The sequence below is a fragment of the Watersipora subatra genome, chromosome 1 (assembly GCF_963576615.1).
Source record: "Watersipora subatra chromosome 1, tzWatSuba1.1, whole genome shotgun sequence".
NCBI lineage: Eukaryota > Metazoa > Bryozoa > Gymnolaemata > Cheilostomatida > Watersiporidae > Watersipora > Watersipora subatra.
This window is the reverse complement of record NC_088708.1, coordinates 5,660,979-5,686,726: the sequence shown is the minus strand read 5'-3', so window position 1 is coordinate 5,686,726 and position 25,748 is coordinate 5,660,979. Positions and strand designations below refer to the sequence as shown.

Below are 25,748 nucleotides of genomic sequence, written 5' to 3'. Positions count from 1 at the left end.
TTATTTGTTCCGCAGTGTGCGGCACACAGGTGTCCTTTAGCGGGATATTGCCGAAGCTGAGGCCGGGCCGTAGTATACACCCACAAAAAAACGACACAGGTCCACGTAGTTATGAGCAAAAACTAAAGTATCCACCCAAATATCTCACCAATCCGATGAGCAGCACACACAAAAACTAAACCAATCGACAGAGCCACCCATCATGTCAAAATATTGCAAGTTTCAAGTCATGTCTTGCAAAACTCACCTTATGGTTTTTTCAAAACTTGTCTCAAAGTCTCTATTAATTTGAGACTGTCCGATCGCTGTTTTAGAAATGGTCGCCGTCAGCCTAACCTAACGTCCTAATCCAACATCTCAGTAACTTATCGGGGCATTGCTGAGTGCTCCCGAACTTTTTGATTCCCTCTTTTAACAATGCCCCGATAGTTAGTGAGATGTTGAACCAGGACGTTAGGTTAGGCCAGAGCCGTATAGTTTCACAGAGTCCCGTGACCAAGAGCCGGAAACAAAAACGCTTGATTCCAAACAAACCCGATCGACATACTGATCTCTAATGGAATATTCTTACCTCGCTCTCAAAATCTCACTCTTTTGCATTTACTTGACGTTATTACAAAAAATCACTAGTAGTTTCTTGTAGAAAATTTTGTCTTTTTTCAAATGGTGTATAATACAACAATCAATTTTATAGCGACTTCCAATGGGAGTAATTTTTGTTGGTTAGTGTTGCGGCCTCTCCATTATAACTTATATAAAACAATAGTGGGCGCGGCTTATTTGTTTGGAGCCGTGCGAGCTCCGATATGCGCATCCGTTAGCAGCGAAACTCTGTGAAGTTATACCGCTCAGTACTGGCAGAGTCATATAGCTTTAAAAAGTCTCGCGACCAAAACCGGAAACAAAAACGTCGGATTCCAAACAAACCGGATCGACATACTGATCTCTAATGGAATATTCATACCTCGCTGTCAATACCGCTCTTTTTTGCATTTACTTTACGTTTTTACAAAAACGTTATTAGCAGCTTTTTGTAGGAAATTTTGTTTTCTTTCAAATGGTTCATGATACAACAATCAATTTTAAAGTGACTGCTAATGGGAGTAGTTTTTGTTGATTAATGTTGCGACCTCTCTATTATAACTTATATAAAAATAGTAGGCGTGGCCTGTTTGTTTGGAATCGAGCGAGCTCCCGTATACGCTTCTGTTAGTCGCGGGACTCTGTGAAACTATACGACACTGGGTTAGGCTAGCGGCCACCATTTCTAAAACAGCGATCGGACAGTCTCAAATTAATAGGGGCTTTGAGACAAGTGTTGAGAAACCATAAGGTGAGTTGTGTAAGACATGACTTGAAACATGGAATCTTTTGACATGATGGGTGGCTCTGTCGATTGGTTTAGTTTTTGTGTGGACTGCTCATCGGATTGGTGAGATATTTAGGTGGATACTTTTGTTTTTGCTCATAACTACGTGAACCTTTGTTGTTTTTTGTGTGCGTAGTCTACGGCCCGGCCGCGAATTTTTTTTCCCAAACAGGTTTACATACGGCAGTAAAATTTTGGCTCTTGATTGGTTTTAGTAATTGAGCAGGAGCCTTTGAAGCCTAAACATACCTGCCAACTCTCACGTATTGGGCGTGGGACTCACGCAATCACCCCAAAGAAAAAATGAAAATGCGTGAGATTTTTGCCCCAATTTCCACAATTTTATATATACTATCATTGATGCATCAACAGACCTGCCAACGCAAGAGTGGGGCAATGCGTAAGATTTAATTTTGGGGCAATTGATGTATCAATGATAGCATATATAAAATTTTGGAAATTGGGGCACAAATCTCACGTATTTCTCACACATTTTCATTTTTTTTGGGTGATTGCGTGAGTCTCACGCCCAATGCGCGAGATTTGGCAGGTTTGTACATCAATTGCCCCAAAACCAAATCTCACGCATTGCCCCACTCTTGGGTTGGCAGGTCTGAACCTAAATCTTAAAACCTGGATGTCCTGTTCTAGCGTGCAATATTTGTGCATTTCTCAAACAAGCAGCATTGTATGACCAGCATTGTGCTGCATGCTTGCATTCAAAACTCTTCTCTTTGAAAATTGTATTATTCTCAAACTTTTTTCATCTTTATCAAAAGTTTATTTTCAGTTTCATGCTCTACTAATCCATGATAGTTTCACTAACGCATTAGACCAGCCTGCTGACATTCTTGCAATACCTGTAAGGTTCACTAGGCTATACTCTCACTGCTCTGACCTGGCACGTAATCCTTTTTGTAATTAACTGTTTTTTGTCATCAGTTTTGGTGACCCCATAGCTGTTTATTGCTCTATGATGGCCAATGATACCACTAACCTAACAGGTATTCACCCTGGTTGTTGATTCATTCCTTAGGCAACAGGAGAACTAGTAACATATAGGATTTACATATCTCTACAACAAACTTTCATATATTATACTATCATATCTAGCTCCTGATTATATGCCTTACATAATCAAACAGCTACATATTTACTCGCATTAATTGAGAGGCAACTACAAGAAGACATTCATTTATATTATATAACTGTTTCCCCTGAGAGTCAAACAAGGTATTGTTTTTATTCTGTTCATTATTCAGTATTATTCATTACTATGTTTCATGTATTGTTTGTCTAACTACAAGCAACACTGTTAGTTATTTTGTATTATAGTATATATGTATATCAATTATAGCCTTTCATTATTCTGTAGAAATTAATATCTCAGATAATATGCATTTTATTGTAGTTTTTACGGTGCTTATTAAATATCAATACAAAACAAGTAAAAGCGCCAGTTGAATTCTTCACAATCTGGGCTGAAACAGTTCACAGTACCAATACATGATTCTGAGTGAAGTCACTACTACCTAATGGTTAGTATTCTTGTCACAAGTGTCCTTTGGTGGGATATTGCCGAAGCCGAGCCATAGGCTACACACGCGCGCGCGCACATTCACAAAAACAACACCAATGCCGGATATTAGACCAAAGATAGTTAAACAATGACAATATGTAATATCTTTTGCCGGGACTGGGGTATTTGGGCAGCGAGAGTTAACAAATTTCTAAACGATAACCTGAAACCCTAACCACTCCCCGCGCGGCCAATTGCAATATTATGGTGAGGATGTAAAAACTCTGGTAAGGGAGAAGGCAATTCCTACAGCGATTTCATTTTGGCCCCAGAGCATGGAGTTTTGTTATGGGGCTACTGGGCACAATTATTGACTGACAATGATGAACAAACATCATTGGAAAGCTAAAAAGCTTATCTTTCAGATGAAAACAACTATAATAATCACATCTATTCCAAATAGAGGGGGGTCAGAATCTCCAGATAACTATACTGTCCCTTTAATATTGACCATCGTGCTTGTTTCCGTGAGAAGATAAAATCTTACCTACAGCTTACATATAACTTTGTCACACAGGAAACAAATAGATCAAGTGAGGCAAGTTCATTGACACGCGAGGATGATACAGAGTGGCTATTTACGAAGCAGGAAGTTGATGAGTTTATTGCTGTAAACCAAATAGATGAACCAAAAGACAGCTTTGGAGAGTTTGTTGTTGCTGCGCTTCTGATGATTTGGAACATAGTGCAGACACAGAAAATACCAAGAACAGCATTCTTGTCAAGGTAACAGCATGCATGAAAATGCAGGAAGGCAAAAGTGACAATGTTTAGTCGCTTACTGTTAAATTGAGAAGAGCTCTTTGAAATTTACCAATGACATACCATGGACCTTATCCAAAGTGAAAACATGAGTAAGATAATAATGAGGGCAGAGGGTTGGTTGGTGCCAAATATAGTGTTTATGTAGTTGTTTGATTGTAGCAATGACTGCTTGTAGGGTGTATCAGTTTGCCAGCTCTAATGTCTTCCTAGAAGGGAAAAGATTACTTGCACGTGGCAGTTCAGATAGACAAGCTGTTGCAGTGTTCAAACAATGTTTGAAAAAAGTATCTGAAGATAAGAATAATAAAGACAGCAGAGCACAGACATTTAGTAGTGACGTGTTATCTCTCAGTGATCCAGCCAGAGCCAGAATCAGGTTTGTTAAACGATTGAATGCAAAGCTTGACTCTATAGCCCTGTGCACAGACTAGTCATTGTACGCAGTGTTCTATGTTAAGTTCAGTAGAATGGAGCAAGAACATACATTATTTGCACAGTTGCACTACCCATCGCCCAATACCCATCACCAAATTTTTGGCCTAATGGTTGGGCTAAGTTGCACTATTTACACTACCAGCACAAACTTAAGCTAGTGTAAGCTCATCAGTGGAGTTTAAAAACCTCATCTCTGCTTTACCAGGAAGGAATCAATTACCAGACTGTTTCTGTATCACAATTAACATAATATGGCCTGGATATATGACAACTACAGGGCCTGGGTATATGACAACTAAAGGACCAGTCATAATCTAGAATACATCATGCTAGCATTTCTATTTTTAGATATATAGCTGGGTCAGCAATAAGACTTGTTTCAAAAGCTCTAGAAGCACGCCAAATGAGACTTTCCTACAGTAAGATTGAACAGGCCAAGCAGTGTAAAGAGATGTTGCTAGCACTGAGAACAATAAAGGTTAACAAACATCGGTTGCCGGTAGATATTAATGACCAAGTCTCACTTCAAGTCTGTCTGCCCAAAGAGAATGAGGGCTCCTCCCTGACATACATCAGCGATGATGCATTCCGGTTTTTCCTCAGTCTTTGGTGTTTTCTCACCCCATGGTTCGCTGAAGAGAGAAGATTAACCAGGAGAACACCATCTAATGCTAACAGTGCTGCAGAGAATAGCCAGGCGCTTACTCATCAATGGCAGTGTTTGTTTGAAGAAGTTTCTATTGGTGCACAGGCAACAAAAGGTGGGTGTATGGTTGGGGCGGTCAGCCAATATAGTTTTTAAAAAAGGTCTGATTGTGTAGCCTGACATGGCTCCCCTAGAGTGAGGGAGGGGATGGTTCCCACTGTGCATCTCAAAAACGCCACGCCCATGCTATGTTTTGAGTTGAAGATGCTTTTAATTGGCCATGGAGGAAAAAAGCAGTCAATCAGCAACATCAACTTCCCCACTGACCTCCTGACCCAATGAAGGCTGTGTACAGACCATCCAGGCATCACAGTTATCATCGTTGTAGAGTTGTATGCTATGGTATTGCTAAGGATAATAAGAACAAGGACTTGGGAGGCTAGGAAGATGGTGAATAGAAAGCTGAAGAAGGAATTCACCCGCCGAATGCAGGTCGAGCGCAGGACTGCTGTTCCCGTTGAATTAACTGACCAGCCTGCTGCTCTCGAGCCAGTGGAGAATGATACATGCATACTTTGTGCAGGAACAGTTGTTGATAGCGATGGTGGTGATGTTGATTGGCTTCAATGCGATGGGTGAGACAAACATACGTATTTCAAAGCTAACCGTATGTTCAGCAGTTGACACATAGTGGCCAACATTTGTAAAATGTAATAATAAGTGCTTAATCATTGAAGTACTACAGAACTTGCAAAGCAGTAATAACAAACATGCGTTTATAGTAGAAACATCATACGAAACAACAAGTATATGGGCTTTGGTCCTGGTTTGCTAATATATCATCTGTTTTCATCTTGGAAAATGGCCTCCTGGCTGTTGCTAATTATGTCAACAATGTCAATTTGAATGGTATCCACAATCTAATCCTTGAATCATTGTTTATTTTAGTTTATAACGATTACATTATTATTATTATTATTTATCAACATGTATGTTACAGTTGTGATGATTGGTACCACAGAATATGCACTGGGATGGAACCATCAGAGTTTCGAAGGATAGGCGATTCTGAGTGGGAGTGCCCATTTTGTGAAGAAATGTGATATGAATATTTGTATCTATGTAGGTTGATGGTTTACCAAAACACCAACTTATAATAAAGTCACCATGGCAGTGTTGTAAGGTGAATGCATAAAGTTATTAAAATGTCAGAAACTTGACATGTGCATTTCGCTTTTTAGATAAAGACACTGGTTGTGTCAAAAGAACACTGTTCTGTATATAGCAACAGGTCTTATATGTTGGGTTTCTATTGGCTTTCTGTATATGGTTCTCTATAACATCCGAGTTGATGAGTCCAATTATAAGTGTGCCCTTCTTTGATGTTACCCGTATGGTAAGTTCCAGAATAGTGGTTAGACAATTTACCATGTCCCATGTGCATTCTGCGGTGAAGCTTTCATACCTCTTTGCATCCAGTAATGTCTTAAAGTAATCTAATGCCCTTTGTATTGTCTTTATCCTCGGATCACCAAGGGAGCTCACTGGTTTCTGATCATTGAAAACTTCAATCAAATCACATTTAACTTCAAGCAGTTCAATCAGGCCATCAACACTAGTGGTATTGCTAAGGATTCTTCTGTACATCTAAAACAAAATATACTAGAAATTCCACTGTCATACAGCCCACGACCAAAGTGATATTGAAAAAAAGAAAGGGTACTGGTAGTTAAGAAATGCAATATTAGCAGTGAAATGGCACTGCAGTGCAATAGAATAACTGCAATGGTAGCTGTAATGTACTGGATGTGGGTGTTATTATATACAACAAATGAGCAATAATCAAAGAAAAAGATTATATATTTATATCTCTCCCCTGCAATAGGAGAAATGCAATATTGGCCAATATTAGAAGTAAAATGCACTGATATTATTAGAATAACCAATATTATTAATATAGTAATAATATAAAACCAATGCACAATTTTGTTTACATTTCAAAACGTCATAGCTAGCAATATCAAGAAGTTGTGATATTTATATAGATTTTTAGAAAATCTGTACTAGGTAGTCATTGTTCTGTAGTCATCCAAACTTATAATTAAATATTGTAATTACCTCACAAAGATCGTTGGAAAAGAAATCATCGTCATTTCCTTTACTTACACTGCGTTGGACATCAGTTAGAATACCAAAGCACTCAAGAGTGTCTAGAATGTCAGTTACTTTGACATCGGCAAAAAAGAAACTTTCTTGAAATGAAATGATTTCAGTACTCCTACGTTAATTACAGAAACCTTGGGCAATTCGACAATGCTATAGACTGGTGAAATGTGCACGTTATTTTTCCGTGAAATGCGCACGACTTAATTGCAGGGATCGCTAAACATATTATGGAAATGTTTACTTTTCCATATCCATTTCCATAAACATAAATATTTCCATAATTTTATGGAAATGGATATGGAAATTTTATTTTAGAAATATGGAAATGTTATGGAAATGGAAATAATATGGAAATGAATTATGGAAATGTTATGGAAATGGAAAAAATATGGAAATGAATTATGGAAATGTTATGGAAATGGAAATAATATGGAAATAAATTATGGAAATGTTATGGAAATGGAAAAAAATATGGAAATGAATTATGGAAATGGAAATAATATGGAAATGAATTATGGAAATATTATGGAAATGGAAATAAATTATGGAAAGGGTATGGAAATGGAAATAATATGGAAATTATGGAAATGAATTATGGAAATTTTATGGAAATGGAAATAACATAGAATTGAATTATGGAAATTGTAACATACACGTAATCCAAGATATAAACAGAGGGGAGTTATATTGTATAGACTAGGCTACATGAATAGACAATGGTAATACACAAACAGCTAACATCAGTGGTATTACAGAAACTATTAAAGGGGTCTGGAAGAAACTAACTCAAATTGTCTCTTGCTCGGCTACATGTATAGACAATGGTAACACACAAACCCAGCTAACATCCGTGGTATTACAGAAACTATTAAAGTGGTCTGGAAGAAATTAACTCAAATTGTCTCTGGACTTGGCTACATGTACGGACAATGGTAGCACACAAACCCAGCTAACATCAGTGGTATTACAGAAACTATTAAGGGAGTCTGAAAGAAACTCTCAAAACATCTCAAATCGTCTCTGGCTTAGTTATAGGCAATGGTAGCATACAGTTTTGATGTTGCCTGGACCCTAAATAAAGTATATTAGCAAGCAAATATCATATTCATATTATGTATAAATTAATCACATATTCGGGAAGAGTTGACGATTGCACACACACGCTCATTTGACACGCAAGCGCGCACACATACGTACACACCAGGGATCGCTAAACATATTATGGAAATGTTTACTTTTCCATTTCCATAAACATAAATATTTCCATAATTTTTATGGAAATCGATATGGAAATTTTATTTTAGAAATATGGAAATGTTATGGAAATGGAAAAAATATGGAAATGAATTATGGAAATGTTATGGAAATGGAAAAAATATGGAAATGATTTATGGAAATGTTATAGAAATAGAAATAATATGGAAAGGAATTATGGAAATATTATGGAAATAGAAATAATATGGAAATAAATTATGGAAATGTTATGGAAATGGAAATAATATGGAAATGAATTATGGAAATGTTATGGAAATGGAAATAATATGGAAATGAATTATGGAAATGTTATGGAAATGGAAATAATATGGAAATAAATTATGAAAATGTTATGGAAATGGAAATAAATTATGGAAATGTTATGGAAATGGAAATCATATGGAAATGAATTATGGAAATGTTATGGAAATGGAAATAATATGGAAATAGATTATGGAAATGTTATGGAAATGGAAATAATATGAAAATGAATTATGGAAATGTTATGGAAATGGAAATTGTGACAAACACGTAATCCCTGCTTAATTGTTCTATTCTCTGTCGCTCGGCGTTTCAATTTCCGGTCTTAACTTTTATTAAACCAAGCTTGTCAAGTGTTTTGTGAAGAATTTCAGCCAAATTAATTTGACTACTTGTGTATAATTCGTTCAGATGGGTAAGTTTTAAGATAATGCCGACGGTTTACAAAGACTTGGTAACATATTTAAATAGGCTTATATGTGTTTTGTATCGTTATTATACTTTAACGACTCTACAAAACGATGGTTAAATTTGTTGATGAGATTTCAAAACAAGGGTTCGTCTCATTGTTGATGAATAATTTTCGTAAGTTGTGTGTACATGCATTTATCATAAAAACTCTCAAACTTCGCTCCCGCTCGTTTGGTCGTGGGACCATGAACAAAGATGTGATATCAATAAGGATATGACAATCCCATTGAGCTGCCTCTGCCTGTTTTAGGTCACCTGCATTATATTCAATAAGAACCCCTGGATTGAGCTTGTCTTAGCAGCAATATAGATTATTGGTCAATCAGTGATATAAAATGATGAGATATATGAATGATTCTTGACGTTAATTTTGTTATGATGGTAATCAAGCCTACCCACTTGGAAAAATAGCTACCAATCATGTTGATTGTTGTGCAATGTGAAACCAACCTTGAAACTGTTCAGCATAATCCTATCGAGCATAGCCTCAGCCAGGTCATTCTTCATTTTTAGGCTAGTCGTGAGGAAGAGATGCTTATTAGTTAATCCTCTGGCAATACTGACTTCAGTTTAATTAGACCATCTGTACAGATTAAGATAGTGGTCCCACACCGGATATCCTAAATCGACAGATAAAACAACATCATTGAATAAAATAGATAATTGTACTATTGGACATGTTGTCACAGATGACACTAACTTAGTGTTACTGCTCTTAATCTTGCTCTTGGTCCCACCAGCCTGCATCCATATAAAGAGTTTTGTAGCTTTTTCACACAATGTCCAAAGAAAAACATATCATGTGACATGGAATATCTTACTAAAATATTGTATAAATAACTTATTTTAAACAACCGAAAAGTTTGATTTCCAGTCCATGAGATTGTAGATTTGCTATTATTCATGTTGCGGCTAGTATATGTGTACGATCTGATTGGGTGTGTAGTGTTGAATTTTAAAACTTTTCTGTTAACAGCGGCTCCATCAAGATTAACATAATCAACCTGTTTTGTGAAAAGTTCATTACTAGAAGGAAATAAAAGCGCAGGCTTTCTGGTGTCTAATTTCTATTTTGAGTGGGGAGGATGTTTAAATTCATTCCCTCCATAGATTATTATATCGATGATCCTTTCAATTCTTGATGGATAATGTAGCCAAGACACTTGGCTTTTGGGGGCCAAGTGTCTTGGCTTTGGATAATGTATATGTACTATGTTATACAGTAGCTTCAAATCACAAAACTTTGTAATGCAAAACATGATTATTTCAATGCTAACAACAATATAATGGTTTAATTACTTAAATCAATGTCTGAACCATCTTACTATCATTTTATAGAGTTATCAGATAGATCTCCTTCGGGCTCTGTTGGTTGATTCACTATCATGGACAGACAACTCCACCAAAAGACGGGTCATGTTTTATCTATTAATTACTTGCGTTGAAGTTATAGACATATAGATAGTAGATAAAATCTTGGATAAGATGGTTCAGTTCCTCCGCTGTATAGGCCTTTACAGTATCATGGCAAAACGGAAACCTGAAGCCACCGTGCCCGTTGAAGTGGAACTGAAGGACGTGTTTGGTCAGCATACTATCCTTCTCATCTCTCAGATCTGTTATTACTGGATCCAGCTCCTCAAAGCCAATGAACTCATGTAAGCCACTACCACTGCCGACATGAGCCACTTCTAACTTTTTCTACCAAACAAACCACTAATATGATAAGCCCAGAGAGTCGATGTTATAAAATTTAGCCCATCTTTTGAAGAAGCAGTTAATAAACTAAGAAAACTGTCTCAAAGGTCCCATTGCATCTCAGTGTTCATCCATGAAACAAAATTTACCTATATTGACATCTCGTCAACAGCTAGTCGACCTTCTACACCTGCCAACCCTCTCTTGTTGGCCTCTCCACGTAGCCAAGCTAATAAATCAATATTTATGCCTGGACTTTGCTTTATCTGGTTCTTACGTTTGATTACTGTACTCTCAGCGGGTACAACACCAATTATCTTGCTCCCTCTGAGGTTCTTATAAGCATTTGGACTCTTTATAAATAGTCTTAGCATAGTGCTCATTGTCCTAAATCAAAAGAATTATGTGGTCATAATATGTTAATAATGTTCATGTTTGTTTACACCTACAGTGGCTGTTAGCAACATGTTAGGTGAGAGAAGGCAACCTCATTGGGTTGTGATATTGGTTTTGAACGTCAAGAAATAAGTATGGGTGAATACTCACTTGTCATCATATGATTATTTGGTTTCAGACCTTCTCGCTTCAACTGTTGCCAGACATACTCCCTAAACTCAAGAGATATAGCATCAAGCTGATCTAACAGCTGGCTCTGAGCATCGGTGTAGTGTTCCTTTTTCACCTGAAATCTTTGTTGTGTTTCATAACGACTACATTTGGAGCATGTTGGGTAAAGAGATACGAGTTCACATACAGAAGAGCATTGCTTGTTGCATTCTATAAGGTTACACACTGCGTTAATTATCAGCTGAAGGTGTTCTGGATCTGTGAAACTATTGTCAAGGTTGAAAGGCAGAGTGTGGCATGTTTTTTTGCATAAATCCAAAAACAATCTATGGATAGAACCAAAGGTATACAATGTATACTTGTTTAAAAAGAGCCAAAACAAAAGAATATTCATCTATCCATGCTATAATTCCTATTATTTATACAAAACAATGATCACAATCACCTCACTCATCTTTGTTCCTGATGTATAAATGAGGACCGCTTTAGGCAACCATTTCAATCATATCACCATGATGTACAGTACCCAATTTATAATATGAACCATTGATTAATATAAGATCATACCATTTCACTACTTCAGCATCAGGTGCGCAATTAGATTTAGTACTGCTTCAGCCATGCTAACAAGCGTGCATTGTATTTCCCGTGCGCTTGGGTAGAAAAGCACATGGTTTTGTTTACAATAGTGTTAACCCGATTTTGATTGGTTTTTGCAAGCTCAAGAGAAAATTGAAAAGTTCGGGAACACTTGAAGCCCATGAATTACATAATTTTTTTATTATATATTTCAATGCATCAGAGTCTTGGCTTTCGAATGAGCTTATGTTCAATACACAAAGAATAATAGAACTATGAAAAACGGGGTGTCAAAAGTACATCCTGCAAAAAAAACACTTGGTTCAGATACTCAAAATGTGGCGTCATAATTCTCATTTAGCCTTAGGTCGTTGATCCCTTTCGCTGCCATTGAGGCTGCGTTTTTCTGCGACAATCGGTGCTGTTAAACCCGGAGAGCACTAATAATAAACTAAGATTCTAGATAATCAACAATGCCCGCGATCGTGCTAACGCCCGACCAATACAAACACATGTTCTGGGTTAATTAATTATGCTTCAATAAATGTAGTCGTTGATAAAAGTAATGAAATCACATCGATTGAATTATGACCTGCGGTTGCGTGGCCTTAGGACTAAATGTCAATCGCACTTTCGCGAGATCACGCAATGCTTGAAATTAATTAGTCTCAGTCGTGCCCCTCAACATAACATCGCATTAAAAATAAAGAGCTAGGGCATGATATCATCGAGAAAATATAGTATGGTTCTTGGAGTCTGAGGTACTTACCATAGAAATGATATTTACATGGAGAACTAATGACACTGATTCCTTTATCATCTTTATTCATTCTCTGGAGTTGTCCTACCTTCGTCTGCCACTAACATCATTATCGTCACTTTCGTAGTTGATAAATAAGCAGTAAGAGCACACAACAACGAATATGAGAATTGTGACGTCACAATTTTCGAGACTATGCCAGTAAAATTTTTCGAGGTAGAGCTCTGGGGAGATCCTATAAACACCAACCAATGTCTGTCTCACCATGGCAAACAATAGCGCATTCGAAAGCCAAGACTCTGATGTATTGAAATATACAATAAAAAAATTATGTAATTTATGTGCTTTAAGGATGCCCTGATAGTTACTGAGGTGTTGAAGCAGGACGCTAGGCTAGCAGCGACCGTTTTAAAAACAACAATCAGGCGGTCTCAAGTTAGTAGGGACTTAGGGACAAGTTTTGAGAAACCGTAAAGTGTGTTGTACAAGACATGACTTGGAATATTTTGACATGATGGGTGGTCCTGTCGATTGGTTCAGTATTTGTGTGTGCTGCTCATCGAATTGGTGAGATATTTGGATGCAAACTTTATTTTTGCTCATAACTACGTTGACCTTTGTTGTTTTTGTGTGTGTGTAGCCTACGGCTCGGCCTTGCCTTCGGCAATATCCCACTAAAGGACACCTGTGATTCTTATACTGTACTGCACTTTTATACTAAAAGACTATGTCAAGATATTAATTTTGAGAACAATTAGTGTTGCATGACTGTGCATAGTTATAATAATTGTATTAAAAATTTAAAACAGCACATCTTTTATATAGCGTGTAACTTGAATAAGATTACTGTTTTGTAGGCACGGGAATGTTGACATACAATCATTACCATGTAGCACAATCTGATATATATATCAATACTTATATCAATAATCCTGTTACACTTGCTAGTCAATGCGTTTTACTAAATATTATGTATACCGAACTGAAAGTTATGTGTACCATGGGATGACAACTCATATTTAGTTATACTACATACAATAGCTGTTATATTACATTACGTCATATCCTTTTTTATTCTCTTTTGTTCGATGCAGCGTCAAGCGTTCCATATAATAAAATTGCTGCTGTAAACTCCAATGTTTATACTAGTCCTAGTGCGGCATCCACGCATAAATGGCTGCCAGTGCGCATCATAAACAACTCTCAACAGGTTATGGGTCCAGGAACAGATTGCACTTCGATGGTAATATAGAAATATACAGCATATGGGAAACGCATTTTATTAACTATCTATACGCTTTGGACATTTCAATACACAAAGCTATACTCCCGCTAGCAACTGGCGTAGAAGATGATGAGGACTTTAATGTCAAAAACAGAAGAACCTTTGCTGAACTTGTCCAAGTTTTGGGCGACAGATCACTGCAATTAATGGTAAATGACGCTTCTAACAATGGACATGAGGCTTTAGCAGCATTAAGGAAACATTATGTCAGTACAGAGAAGCCCAGAGTAATAATTCTATATGAAGAACTAACGACAATATTAATGGAAGAAACTGAAGATGTCACCGACTACCTAATAAGAGCGGAGAGAGTCGCAACTGGTCTTCGCTCTGCAGGTGAGACATTATGAGAAAATTTAATTATAGCTATGCTCTTAAAGGGTTTACCTGCTTTGTTTAATTCGTTCGTAGTAGTACATACTCAAACCGACTCTGTCAAAACACTCACTGAGTCAAAGGCCACTTTGACAAACCACTCAAATACAGAAGCTATCCGCACTCCTACACATACACAACCGCCATGAGCTCTAAAACGTATAAGCTGTCTGCTAACCGCAGTAATACTAACAATTACAACAGTCACTACAACGCAAAAGCAAAACCTAGCAGCAGTAAGGTATGTCTCTCGTGTGGAAAAACTGGGCACAGCACAAAAATGTGCCATCAACGTTCGAAATTACGCTGTAGCTTCTGCCAAAAATCTGGACATGTTGAGAGTATATGCTTCGCTAAGAGAAAGATCAGTAGCAGTAAAACGCCAACAATGTTGCTTCCGAATTTGAAGGAACATACTCATTCGCAATAGACACCACAATTGCTCAGAGTAACGCCAATCAAAAACAATCCGACGACAGCCCTTCTTTTCTAGTGGACTGCGGTGCCACTACACACATTGTAAACAAGGCTGAACGCTTTATTTTATTCGACCTGGACTTTAAAGCCTACAACCATTATATTCAACTTGCCGACGGTACTCAAAGTAATCAAATGGCAACCGCACGAGGAACAGCTGAATTCCATGTATACGACACCGACGGTAATCCTAAAAGGATACTGCTCACTGAAGCACTACTAGCCCCATCATTTTCGATGTGCCTGTTCTCTGTGCGCGCTGCTATCGACACAGGTTCCAGTCTGACATTCTGTAAAAAAAGAGACACGTCTTATATCAAGAAATAAAACATTCACTGTTACACGGAAAGGACAATTGTACTTTTTACCGACATGCAATGTACACACATCATTCAATGTTCGTACAATTGAGCAATGGAACCGAGCACTCAGACACATGAATCACAATGATATCATAAAACTACCGACAGTGACTAAAAACATGACCGTCCGCAACACAAAGGCAGTAAAGATATGCAACGCATGCAAGGAAAACAGAGTCGAAGTCCAAAATGATGTGACGACACACTGCCTCGTGCGACAAAACCGCTAGAACACGTGAACTCTGATGTATGTGGACCGATAGAACCCGTTTCACGTGATGGACACAGATACATAGTAAACTTTTGTGATGACTACTCGGGCATGATTTTTGTATACTCAATTCGATCTAAAGATGAAGTGCCAGCCACACTCAAGTGATTCATTGCTGACACAGCTCCGATAGAAAACATTCTAGAAATACACAGAGACAATGGTGGCGAATACACTAGTAATGAATTCGCTAATATCCTACGAAACAATGGTATAAAACACTCGACAACCACTCCATATTCGCCGTTCCAAAATGGCCAATCCGTAAGAGCTTGGCATAGCCTACTAGATACGGCTAGATGTCTCATAAACGAATCTAAGCTCCCCAAATCATAATGGACATTTGCTATACGTTATGCTCAACACCTACGTAACCTATCGTTCCAGCAAAAGTCAAAATTGACTGCTTACGCACTATTCACAGATAGAAAACCAGATATAAGGAACCTACACAAATTTGGTTCAAACTGTACGTTCTACACCGAAACCCACAAACAGAAACTGGATGTTCGAGGACAGCGTGGAAAGTACCTAGGTATCAACCCGACTAACAATGGCTATTTAGTTCTCAACACCAATAACTACGTGATCACTACCCGTAACGTGTACATACACAACGAACCAGAAGTTGACTCTTTTTCAGATGATGAGAGCACAACTTCCATACCACCACCAGTACAATGTGCAGTTGATACCATCACTAACGCCGAGCCAACATCAACATGATCACAGAGAGCTCGACGCCCTCCGTCGTATCTTGACGACTATCAAGTACTGACTAACGTCGACCACGCATGTGTTGCATAGCCCACACTACCTACAACATATGATGAAGCATTAAAGGCCAACAACACCGACAAATGGCAGGCAGCAATTGGTTCTGAAATTCATTCGTTACGTGACAATCACACCTGGGAAGTAACAGAACTACCACCTCACTAGCACGAGATTAAAAGGAAGTGGGTGTATACATACAAACAAGGAAGCGCTGATGGACAAATTCAGTACAAGGCTAGATATGTAGCCAAAAGATATTCACTAATACCAGGCCAAGACTTCGACAAAACATACTCGCCAACCACTCGATTCACATCTATTCATACGATTCTCCAGCTGGCCGCAAACTCCAACTTACATCTACACCAACTTGATGTTAAGGGGGCATATCTGAACGCGCCGATAGATGAGGAAATATATGTCCAACAACCACCAGGGTACGTAACACACAAAAACAACGCACGCCTGACATGTAAACTAAACAAGTCATTGTATAGACTTGTGGTAAACAAAGTGGTAAGAACTGGCACCAACTATTGACAGAATTCCTAAAATCAAACGGATTCACATCATATAATAGGGACGCCTGTGTATACAAGAAACACACCGACACAAATTATATATACAGTGAAACATGGATAACTCGCCCTCGGATATAGCGAACACATGGTTAACTCGAATGGATTTGCTTGGTCCGTTCCCACGCAATGATAAATGGCTCTATATAACTTGAACTCAACACTGTTAATTCGAACTGTTTTTTGCCCAACGGCTACCGAAATGGTTGCTATCGCTTTAGAAAATCACTTTATTTCAAGCCATAGAGGTAAATCTCAACTTTTCGTAATTCATAAGCGACGTTATTACCACCATCGGCAAAATATTTTTGTCAACGACTTTTCTAAAGGTTTGGTGAAATTTGATTTATACTGCTATACGATGAATAGCACGGGCTAGCCGGGTCACGCGCGCAAGGATTTTCGCCACGCACATACAAAACAAAAACAGCATGTTGTTTTTGTTTTGTATGTGCGTGGCGAAAATCCTTGAGTGTGTGACCCGGCTAGCCTGTGATGAATAGTTTTCCGACGTTGGTTCCGTGTTGAATCAACGTCGGAATGTTGAATGTTTAAAACGTCTTAAAAATTGTTGTAAAAAAATTGTTGCTAAAAAAACTATTCATCGTTTGACCTAAACACAGAATACGTGTGCACATTCAATAAGTATCCATTCAAAAAGCGTGAGTGATATACAATGTACCGTAAAACCTCGTAAAACTTCTAATTGAACTACCTCGGAGTGTTGCTCTTAACCAATCCCAGGTAAAGTAAGGTAATCCTTGCATAAACTTCAAGAAAAATCGGCAAAATTGATCGTGGATTAAACGCTCAAAAGAAAAAGATGTCTTTTCTTTTGAGCATTTCAACAACGATCAAGTTTTGCCAATGTCAATCTAAAAAACGTCCTGGCAATAACATCACCTCAAACAGCAAACCAATCTCGAGTGATAGAAAAATCTCTATACTTTTTGATAAAAACGTTTTAAACTTTACATTAGAAGCATTTAATTTGAAACAAGCCATTTGTGCTTTTGATTTATATTATTGTTTGTATATGTACATGTATCTACTAATAAATAAGTAAATACATGGACTTGTGACAGTGCTCTGATAACTTGAACGCTCTAATAATTCGAACACTTTTCTCGGTCCCGTGAAGTTCGAGTTATCCATGTTTGACTGTACGTGCTATTTCGGGTTGCTGACATCATAGCTGCTAGCAGTGACATAAAACAAGTCAACACTGTAAAGGAAATGCTAAACACTGCTTTCGAGATGGATGACAGAGGCCAACTAAAATGGTTTCTGGGTATTGACTTCCAACATCAACCTGATGGCAGCTACTGTATGAGCCAAGAACGTTATGTCAATGCCATACTATCAAAATTCAATATGACCGACTGTAACCCAGCCGCAACGCCCACCGACACGAACACACGTCTTCTGACAGCTAGCGCTGAAAAACAAGAGAACAATCAGGACACTCAGTTTCCGTATTGTCAAGCCGCTGGATGTTTCATCTATCTTATGACTGGTACGCGACCAGATATCAGTTGGACCGTGTCAAAGCTCTCTCAGTTTCTCGAAAAACCCAACACCACATACGTACAAGCCACCAAACGCCTTCTTCACTACTTGAAGGGAACCAAACACTATATCTTGAAATACTCAGCTAAACCAAAAGACGAGCTGACCATGTTTACTGACTCTGATTGGACCAGTGACATTGAAGACCGCCGCTTGGCAAGTGGTTACCTCACAACGTTAGGCACAGCACCAATTAGCTGGAATACATGTAAGCAAGCGACAGTGGTTCTCTCGTCATGTGAAGTCGAGTATCTCGGACTGACAGACGCTGTCAAGGAAACACTTTACTTGAGAAACATTCTCGGAGCACTTGGTAAAACGCTCAACGGTAAAACTCCTGTCTACTGTGACAATCAAGGGACTATCGCACTGGCCAGCAACACAAGCAGCCAGCAGTCGCACGAAACATATTGACATACGAAATCATTAAATTTTTATCAAAGATCAGCCACCAGTCGAATACAGACATGTTGCAACAGCTAACAATGTAGCCGACGTACTTACAAAATCACTTGACAAGATACGCCACCGCCAGGCTGTAGACATGCTAATGCTTGAGGGAGCATGTTGACATACAATCATTATCATGTAGCACAATCTGCTATATACATGTATATATTTAAATACTCATATCAATACTCCTGTTACACTTGCTAGTCTATGCGTTTTACTGAATATTGTGTACACCGAACTGAGAGTTATGTGCACCACGGGATGACAACTCATATTTAGTTATACTACATACATAGCTGTTATGATACATTACGTCATATCCTTTTTTATTTTCTTCTGTTCGATGCAGCGTCAAGCGTTCCATATAATAAAATTGCTGCTGTAAACTCCAATGTTTATACTGTCCTAGTGCGGCACCCACGCATAAATGGCTGCCAGTGCGCATCATAAACAACTCTCAACAGGGAATACTTGCTCTGCGTGTACATATAACATGCAGCTTGCATAGCTTTATATATAAGTTGTATATGGTAATCTGTTTGCAGTTTGTAGAAGGGAAACTTAAAGGTTGACTTGCAACAAAATTCACATTACAGTTATTTGGTATCAAAAGATTCACCATGTCTTACGCTCTTGTGTTGTAAACGCCAAAAATGTGGGAATGTGATTACAAGCTCTTAAAAGCTCAAAAACGAAAAGCCGCCGTAGATTGGAATATCTTTATTTCGATGATGTAACCACGAAATTTGGTTATCGTCTTGTCACGCATATTCTCACGTGAATTGAAAGACAATACAAAGCTCAATATAAAACTTATCGTAGCACTAGTTTATGACAAACACTTCGGGTTTTACCGAAGACCCCATATCAAATATAGATGCTCGCTACTTTACAGTTTTGTTTCGGCATTATTCAATCGTCAAGTCGTAATCTGATCATGTGACCCAATACTTTGCAAATAATTTTTGCAGCACTTTTCGATTAGCACAGGTGACCAACAGGCTCGTCATGATTATCAGACAATGATATGTAGTCATTCGAGGTAAGGTTAGAAAGTTTAACGATTTTTTACGGTAAGTTATAAGATATTAGTGCTAAAAGTGACTGCATTACGATGACGATAAAACAGACGCGTAAGATTAATAGACATAGTTTTATTGAATGCGTGAAATATATTTGTGAAAATATTTCGACGAATAAGGTTGCAAGAAAGTGTAAACAAAAACCATCTCTCACAACTACAGTACATCACATTTGAGCCGTTTTGGAAAGGGAATCCAAACTAGGGCGGTCTCGTATGGCTGCGATTTTCTGTTCGCTTTTGAGCTTTTAAGAGCTTGTAATCACATTTCCACATATTTTGCACCTACAACACAACAGAGTAAGACATGGTGGATCTTTTCATATCAAATAACGGTAATGTGAATTTTGTTGCAAGTCAACCTTTAAGAAAATCCATTTAATGGGCTCTCTTTCTTATAAAGGAGAACAGACCATTGAAAAAGGGTGAGCATGAAATACTTCACTAGGTTTGTCGGTAAATCTTACAAAAAGCAAGTTATAGCCTTTACATTCTAGCATAAATGGTTTAATCCAAAAACTCACTGTTAGCAACAATATTTGCAGGAAGCTTGTTTCTGTTGATGAGAGGTTTGCTGATTATGCTGTGACAGATAGTGAGATGGCTGCTATGCAACAGAAAGATTGTGTAAGCTGTGGACTATGTTATCAAGGTGAGTGACACTCTCATTCATAGAGGTCTCAAGACTTCAACAATTATTAGTAGAAAATGTCTGGTTGGATTATTTATCTACACATTAAATATTACTAGGGAACCCAGTCCTATTCTGTCAATTTGCACTGTTAACCACGTTTTGCCAGCAAAATTAGTGTGATTTCTTGTAGGGGTTATGCAATAATCTTGAACTTGCTAGATATTCGGCACATTTTTTTTGTAAATTTAATAAAGAATAATTCTAAGAATCTCTATTTTTATAATATTATCAGCGTGCGCAGCGATATGTTGAATCATTTGAGCTAGAAAATAGAAAAGATGGTAATATGTTTATAAATCCTTCCACATACCGTAAATAATTATTGGCAAATATAAAGGTATGCGAAACAATAACTATTTCCAGCAGATTTAGCGCATCTGTATATCTTGTATGTAATGATACATGTATGTAAAGACACTTCCTCACTTATTTGGTTTAATTTTCTCAACCTGAACTAACAACCTTTTAACACTTTTGCATTGAATTTCGTTTTTAACCAGTTGTCTTTATTTATGTTAGGAAGATGTTCGAGCATTGGCCGATATCAAGCTCTCTATTGAAGCAGGTAGGTTGAAGATGTAAGCCTCATACAGGCTAACAAGTTTTATATTTATATAATGTTAATACATAAAAATTATTTTACTGTGTTCACAAATCTAGAGCATGAGAATACTATTCTGATATATCTTAAATAGTATTGTGTTGGTATCTACAGACATTACCTGCTTTGTATATATCTAATGCATGTTCTCAACTAGATCAAAACTTTATGAAGTAGTCTGTAACGTTTTCTATTTTTTTATTTGTGTAATAGCCAAGGAAGAATCCACAAGAGAAGGAGCAGTGAAGTGTTTCACGACAACTGAATATCATGAACCTACCAACTGGAATGGCAAGGAGCTTACAGAAAACCCTCTGAAATTTCCTGCTGTCTCACTAGATACCCAGCTGACATATTATAAAATTAAGTACCTGAAGTGCTATAAAACATACTATACTCGTTATGATATTTTAATATAGTTCCAGCCGAAGATTATGAACATTGTCGACAGGGATATCTGGACATGTACGATGGTATTGAGATGGTAAATGAGACCATTTTATATTATCTTGTCAAAGAGAGTAACTGTGACTATCAGGTCATTAGTCGGCGACTTATTAGATTGAGTCTAGCTGTACTAGAAGCTTACGAGTCATGGTGTAAGGAGTTGACTGCAGAAGATGACAATAGTAGGCCTACTGCAGTATATTATGGTATGTAAAAATCCATAACGCATAGCTAAACATATGTTTTCCTGTTATGCTTTCCAATGTACACATGTATGCGGATAACTGGCATATCTTCAATGTTTTAAAACAATTTTATTGTTTGTTCACACCGGACTATTATAGTGTATTACCTGTCACATTACCCTAGGACACTTATGTATTCGCGGCATCTAACTTTCGCGTTTTCGCGGCAACAGCCTCTCGCGAAAATTTCATGAGCGAAACTAAACTATCATAATGAACGAGCGAAAACGCGAAAATAAATGGCTTTCTTCATTGATATTCACAATAAAATCGTCATATTAGAAATGCAGGCAATTTTCGTGTCTGGTTGGCTCATTGGGCAAGTTTTGCTAAACTCATTATAGCTAATACACCGACTGAGCAGCTTGGCAAAACAAACTAAGATAATAAATTTTTTTTGGAAAAGCCTAGACAAATGAAGAAGATGATATTAGTTTAGTCATTAAATTTGTAACTGATGAGGATGACAGTCTGGTAGGGAAAGTCATAAAATTGAATAATAACTATTGTGGTGATGAATTTTATTACCAACCAAAAGTGCTATAAATACTTGAATTCTAATATTGGTACAACATCAGTCACTGCTGCAGGGACCTTGACGTCATTGATAGTCCAGGAGACAAACTGCAGCAAGCGATCAAATTGCATTATTGATCTCGCCTACACATTTCTACCTGCGGTTCACAAATACAAACTACCGCACTTTTCGGACAATTAGCCGCTTCTTTTTTCTGATGATTTGGAGCCATGCGGCTTATAGGTAGGCCTACAAGGGTGTGGCTAATCACTGTGGCTTATTCTGTGGCTTTTTCTTTCACCGCTAGGACGCACTAACAGGAATCTCCAATTAGTGCACTTCTAGCTGTGAAAGAAAATACGAAACAATGCCTCACGATACTGTCCCGTTAGGCACTAACTTAAAAAGCGTCGGATAATACGAAACTGTGCTGTTCTGCACTGTTCCATTTTAAATGGCAAAGTTGCTGCCGCGTTAAAAAGCACAGTCCTTAGTTCTGCGGCCTATAGTAAGGTGCGGCTTATGTATTGTTTTATTATCGTTTTTGGAAAATAAAGCACATGTAGCTTATATAGAGGTGCGTATATATAGTCTCAAATTGAAAAATATTTCGTACCAGTGAACTGGACCTGAGGAATCTAATGTTTGTTCCACTGCATTTATTTTCACATCACTATATTTTTGCACTCATCAGAGCTGCGAAATTAAGTTCCAGCGAAATTTTACTCTGTATGCTACTCACGAAACTAAATACTAGCGAAATATAAGTGTCCTAGGGTAATAACTATTTGATGCTCTGATCCAGTAGTAACTACTTTTTTATTAATTTTTATGTTGCACACATTTATATAGTTTAGCCATCCTGTATTTCTAGTCAGTTTATTTGCATTAGTGGAATATGCATCAAGGCAGTGAGTACTCAGTGTGTACTTTTTCTTTATACAATTTTGCAACTTGGTGTATTTAACTTTTTAAATGGTTTTTCTATTTGATGCATATTATGTTTCGTTGAGAGATACGATGTAAATCTAAATAATATATAACTTTTGCATACAATGATAATACCTTCTCATAACTCTAAGCTTTAGTTTGTATGAAGTCGTAAAACATTTTGTAGCCATGCTAATACTTGCTGTTCAAGTCCATGAAGTTCAAATAAGATAAACTGTTTTGTAGCCAGGCTAATAATTGCTGCCAAGTCAGGTTGAACATGTATTTATTTGAAATATAACTGTTTTGTAGCCAGGCTAATACTTGCTGAAAAGTCAGGTTCTAACATGTATTTAGTAAAAATATAATTGTTTTGTAGCCAGGCTAATACTTGCTAAAAAGTCAGGTTTTAACATGTATTCCCATGACCAAAACACGAGCGAAGCGATTGTTTGGGAGCTTTTTGATAAATACATATGTGCACACAACTCACAAAAATTGTTCATCCACACCGTCGCAAACCCTTGTACCGAAATCTCATCAACAAATTTAACCATTTTCAATGGAGTCATTTAGTATAATAATGATACAAAACACATATAAACCTATTTAAATATGTTACCAAGTCTTTGAAATTTGTAGACAATATCCTAAACCTTACCCATCTGATCGGATTATACATAAATGGACAGATTAATTTGGCTTAAAATCGCCATTAAAACTTGACAAGCCTTTTTTAATCAAAATTAAGACCGGCCAACGAAACGCCGATAAGGCCGTGCGACAGAGAGTAGAACGATTAAGTCGTGCGCATTTCACAAAAAAACGTGCACATTTCACCAGTCTATGGCATTGTAGAAGTACTGAAAAGTAATCGGTTTTTTTGTTGATTTCAAAGTAACTGACATTTTGGACACTTACAATGAGTACTTTGGTATTCTAACTGATGTCCAAAGCAGTGAACGTAAAGGAAATAACAATATTTTTCTAACGATTCTTATAAGATTATTACAATACTTAATTATAAGAATAATTATTCGATTTTATAAGATTGTTATAAGATTTAGTTACAAGAATGATCATTCGAATTTACAAGATCGAAGTATATAGTGACCGATGTTGGGCAATATGTTACTGTTATTACTTTTCTAAAGATTTTGTTGATGATGCTACGGCTGTGCCCAATATCGCGGTACTGCCAAACTGTTTGTAATATCTGCAAAATTAAGTTATAGGCCTTCACTTTCTTATAGATATACAGCTATTTCTATGACAACCAACTAAAATCTGTTTAGATTTTTAAATTTAGCATAATCTTTTGCATATAAATACAAAAATCTAGATGAATATCACAGCTTCTTGATATTGGTCGCTACGACGTTTTGAAATGTAAACAAAATTGTGCATTGGTTTTCGTTTCTCAAACTTTAACACCAGTTTTCTCAAAACTATGTTTTCGCACTATTGGTAAACATGCATTCAGTTTATTGACCATAAAATCTGCTGTAATTAAGCTGGAATCAAATTTTTTTTGCAAAATAACAGAATTTTCTCCTTCTGCTAGTGTAGATAACTTTAAATGTCACACACTCGACTTAACCATGGTTTCTGTAATCATGACCCATTTCTTCACTTTGGTTACTGATCGCTGTCAAAACCATTCTGCATTCAACACAACCAACTTTCAAACTGTGTATGTTACACAGCAGCTTGCCATTTGGCTTCTAATATTGCATTTCTCCTATTGCAGAGGAGAGATATAAACATATAATCTTTTCCTTTCATTATTGCTGTTTGTTGTACATAATAATACCCAGTACATTACAGCTACTATTGCAGTTATCCTATTGCACTGTAGTGCTATTTGACTGCTAATATTGCATTTCTCAACCAGCAGTATCCTTTTTTTTCCAATATCACTTTGGTCGTGGGCTGTATGACAGGGGAATTTCTAGTTAATAGAAATATAACTGCTTTGTAGCCAAGCTAATATTTGCTGAAAAGTCAGGTTCTAACATGTATTTAATAGAAATGTAACTGTTTTGTAGCTAGGCTGATAATTGCTGCCAAGTCAGGGTGTAATATGTATTTGTTAGAAATATAACTGTTTTGTAGCTAAACTGATACTTGCTGTCAAGTCAGGTACGAATTTGTATTGTAATTAGAAGAAAAACTATAACTGTTTTGTAGGCAAGCTAAAACCTTCTTAAGTCGTATAAAATAATCATTTTGTAATGTAGTACATACATAATAGTTTGTAATAATAATAGTATCAATGTACAAGTCCTATTCAAGAGTATACTAAAAAACATTTACAACAACAGCCTACGACAACTACGCAGTACAACTCGCAGTAGCAGTTTTGTAGTTCCCGTGAAAACGACCTTGTCAACATGCAGTTATATTGTAGGCGCCAAAATTTATTTCTGTGAGCGCTCCGCAACCAATTTAGGAACTGCGAGCTAGAAACTCACAAATTGCTGTCTTTTTTAGATCTGACCGTTTTGCTCGATATACCGTAGTTTAAAACACAGGC

At 37.2% G+C, this 25,748-nt stretch overlaps 2 protein-coding genes across 4 annotated transcripts; both read left to right on the top strand.

Annotated features, from left to right (window-relative positions):
• The first annotated feature begins 1,244 nt into the window (after nucleotides 1-1,244).
• On the top strand, nucleotides 1,245-9,550 carry LOC137407782 (uncharacterized). Of its 3 annotated transcripts, XR_010980038.1 has the most exons (8): nucleotides 1,245-1,333; nucleotides 2,781-2,907; nucleotides 3,466-3,674; nucleotides 3,889-4,089; nucleotides 4,497-4,909; nucleotides 5,183-5,429; nucleotides 5,795-5,977; nucleotides 9,460-9,550. XR_010980038.1 is itself a non-coding variant. In XM_068094167.1 (7 exons), exons 2-7 carry the CDS (start codon nucleotides 2,905-2,907, stop codon nucleotides 5,895-5,897), a joined length of 1,176 nt encoding a protein of 391 aa, XP_067950268.1. In that variant the 5' UTR covers nucleotides 1,245-1,333; nucleotides 2,781-2,904; the 3' UTR covers nucleotides 5,898-6,285. The 3 variants fall into 3 exon arrangements, 2 of the variants coding, with proteins under 2 accessions (XP_067950268.1, XP_067950276.1); XM_068094167.1 differs by lacking the exon at nucleotides 9,460-9,550 and having other exon boundaries at nucleotides 5,795-6,285; XM_068094175.1 differs by lacking the exons at nucleotides 3,889-4,089; nucleotides 9,460-9,550 and having other exon boundaries at nucleotides 5,795-6,289.
• An 8,382-nt stretch (nucleotides 9,551-17,932) lies between these two features.
• On the top strand, nucleotides 17,933-18,658 carry LOC137392460 (uncharacterized). The gene has a single exon (XM_068079013.1). It carries the CDS (start codon nucleotides 17,933-17,935, stop codon nucleotides 18,656-18,658), a length of 726 nt encoding a protein of 241 aa, XP_067935114.1.
• Nucleotides 18,659-25,748: the final 7,090 nt, after the last annotated feature.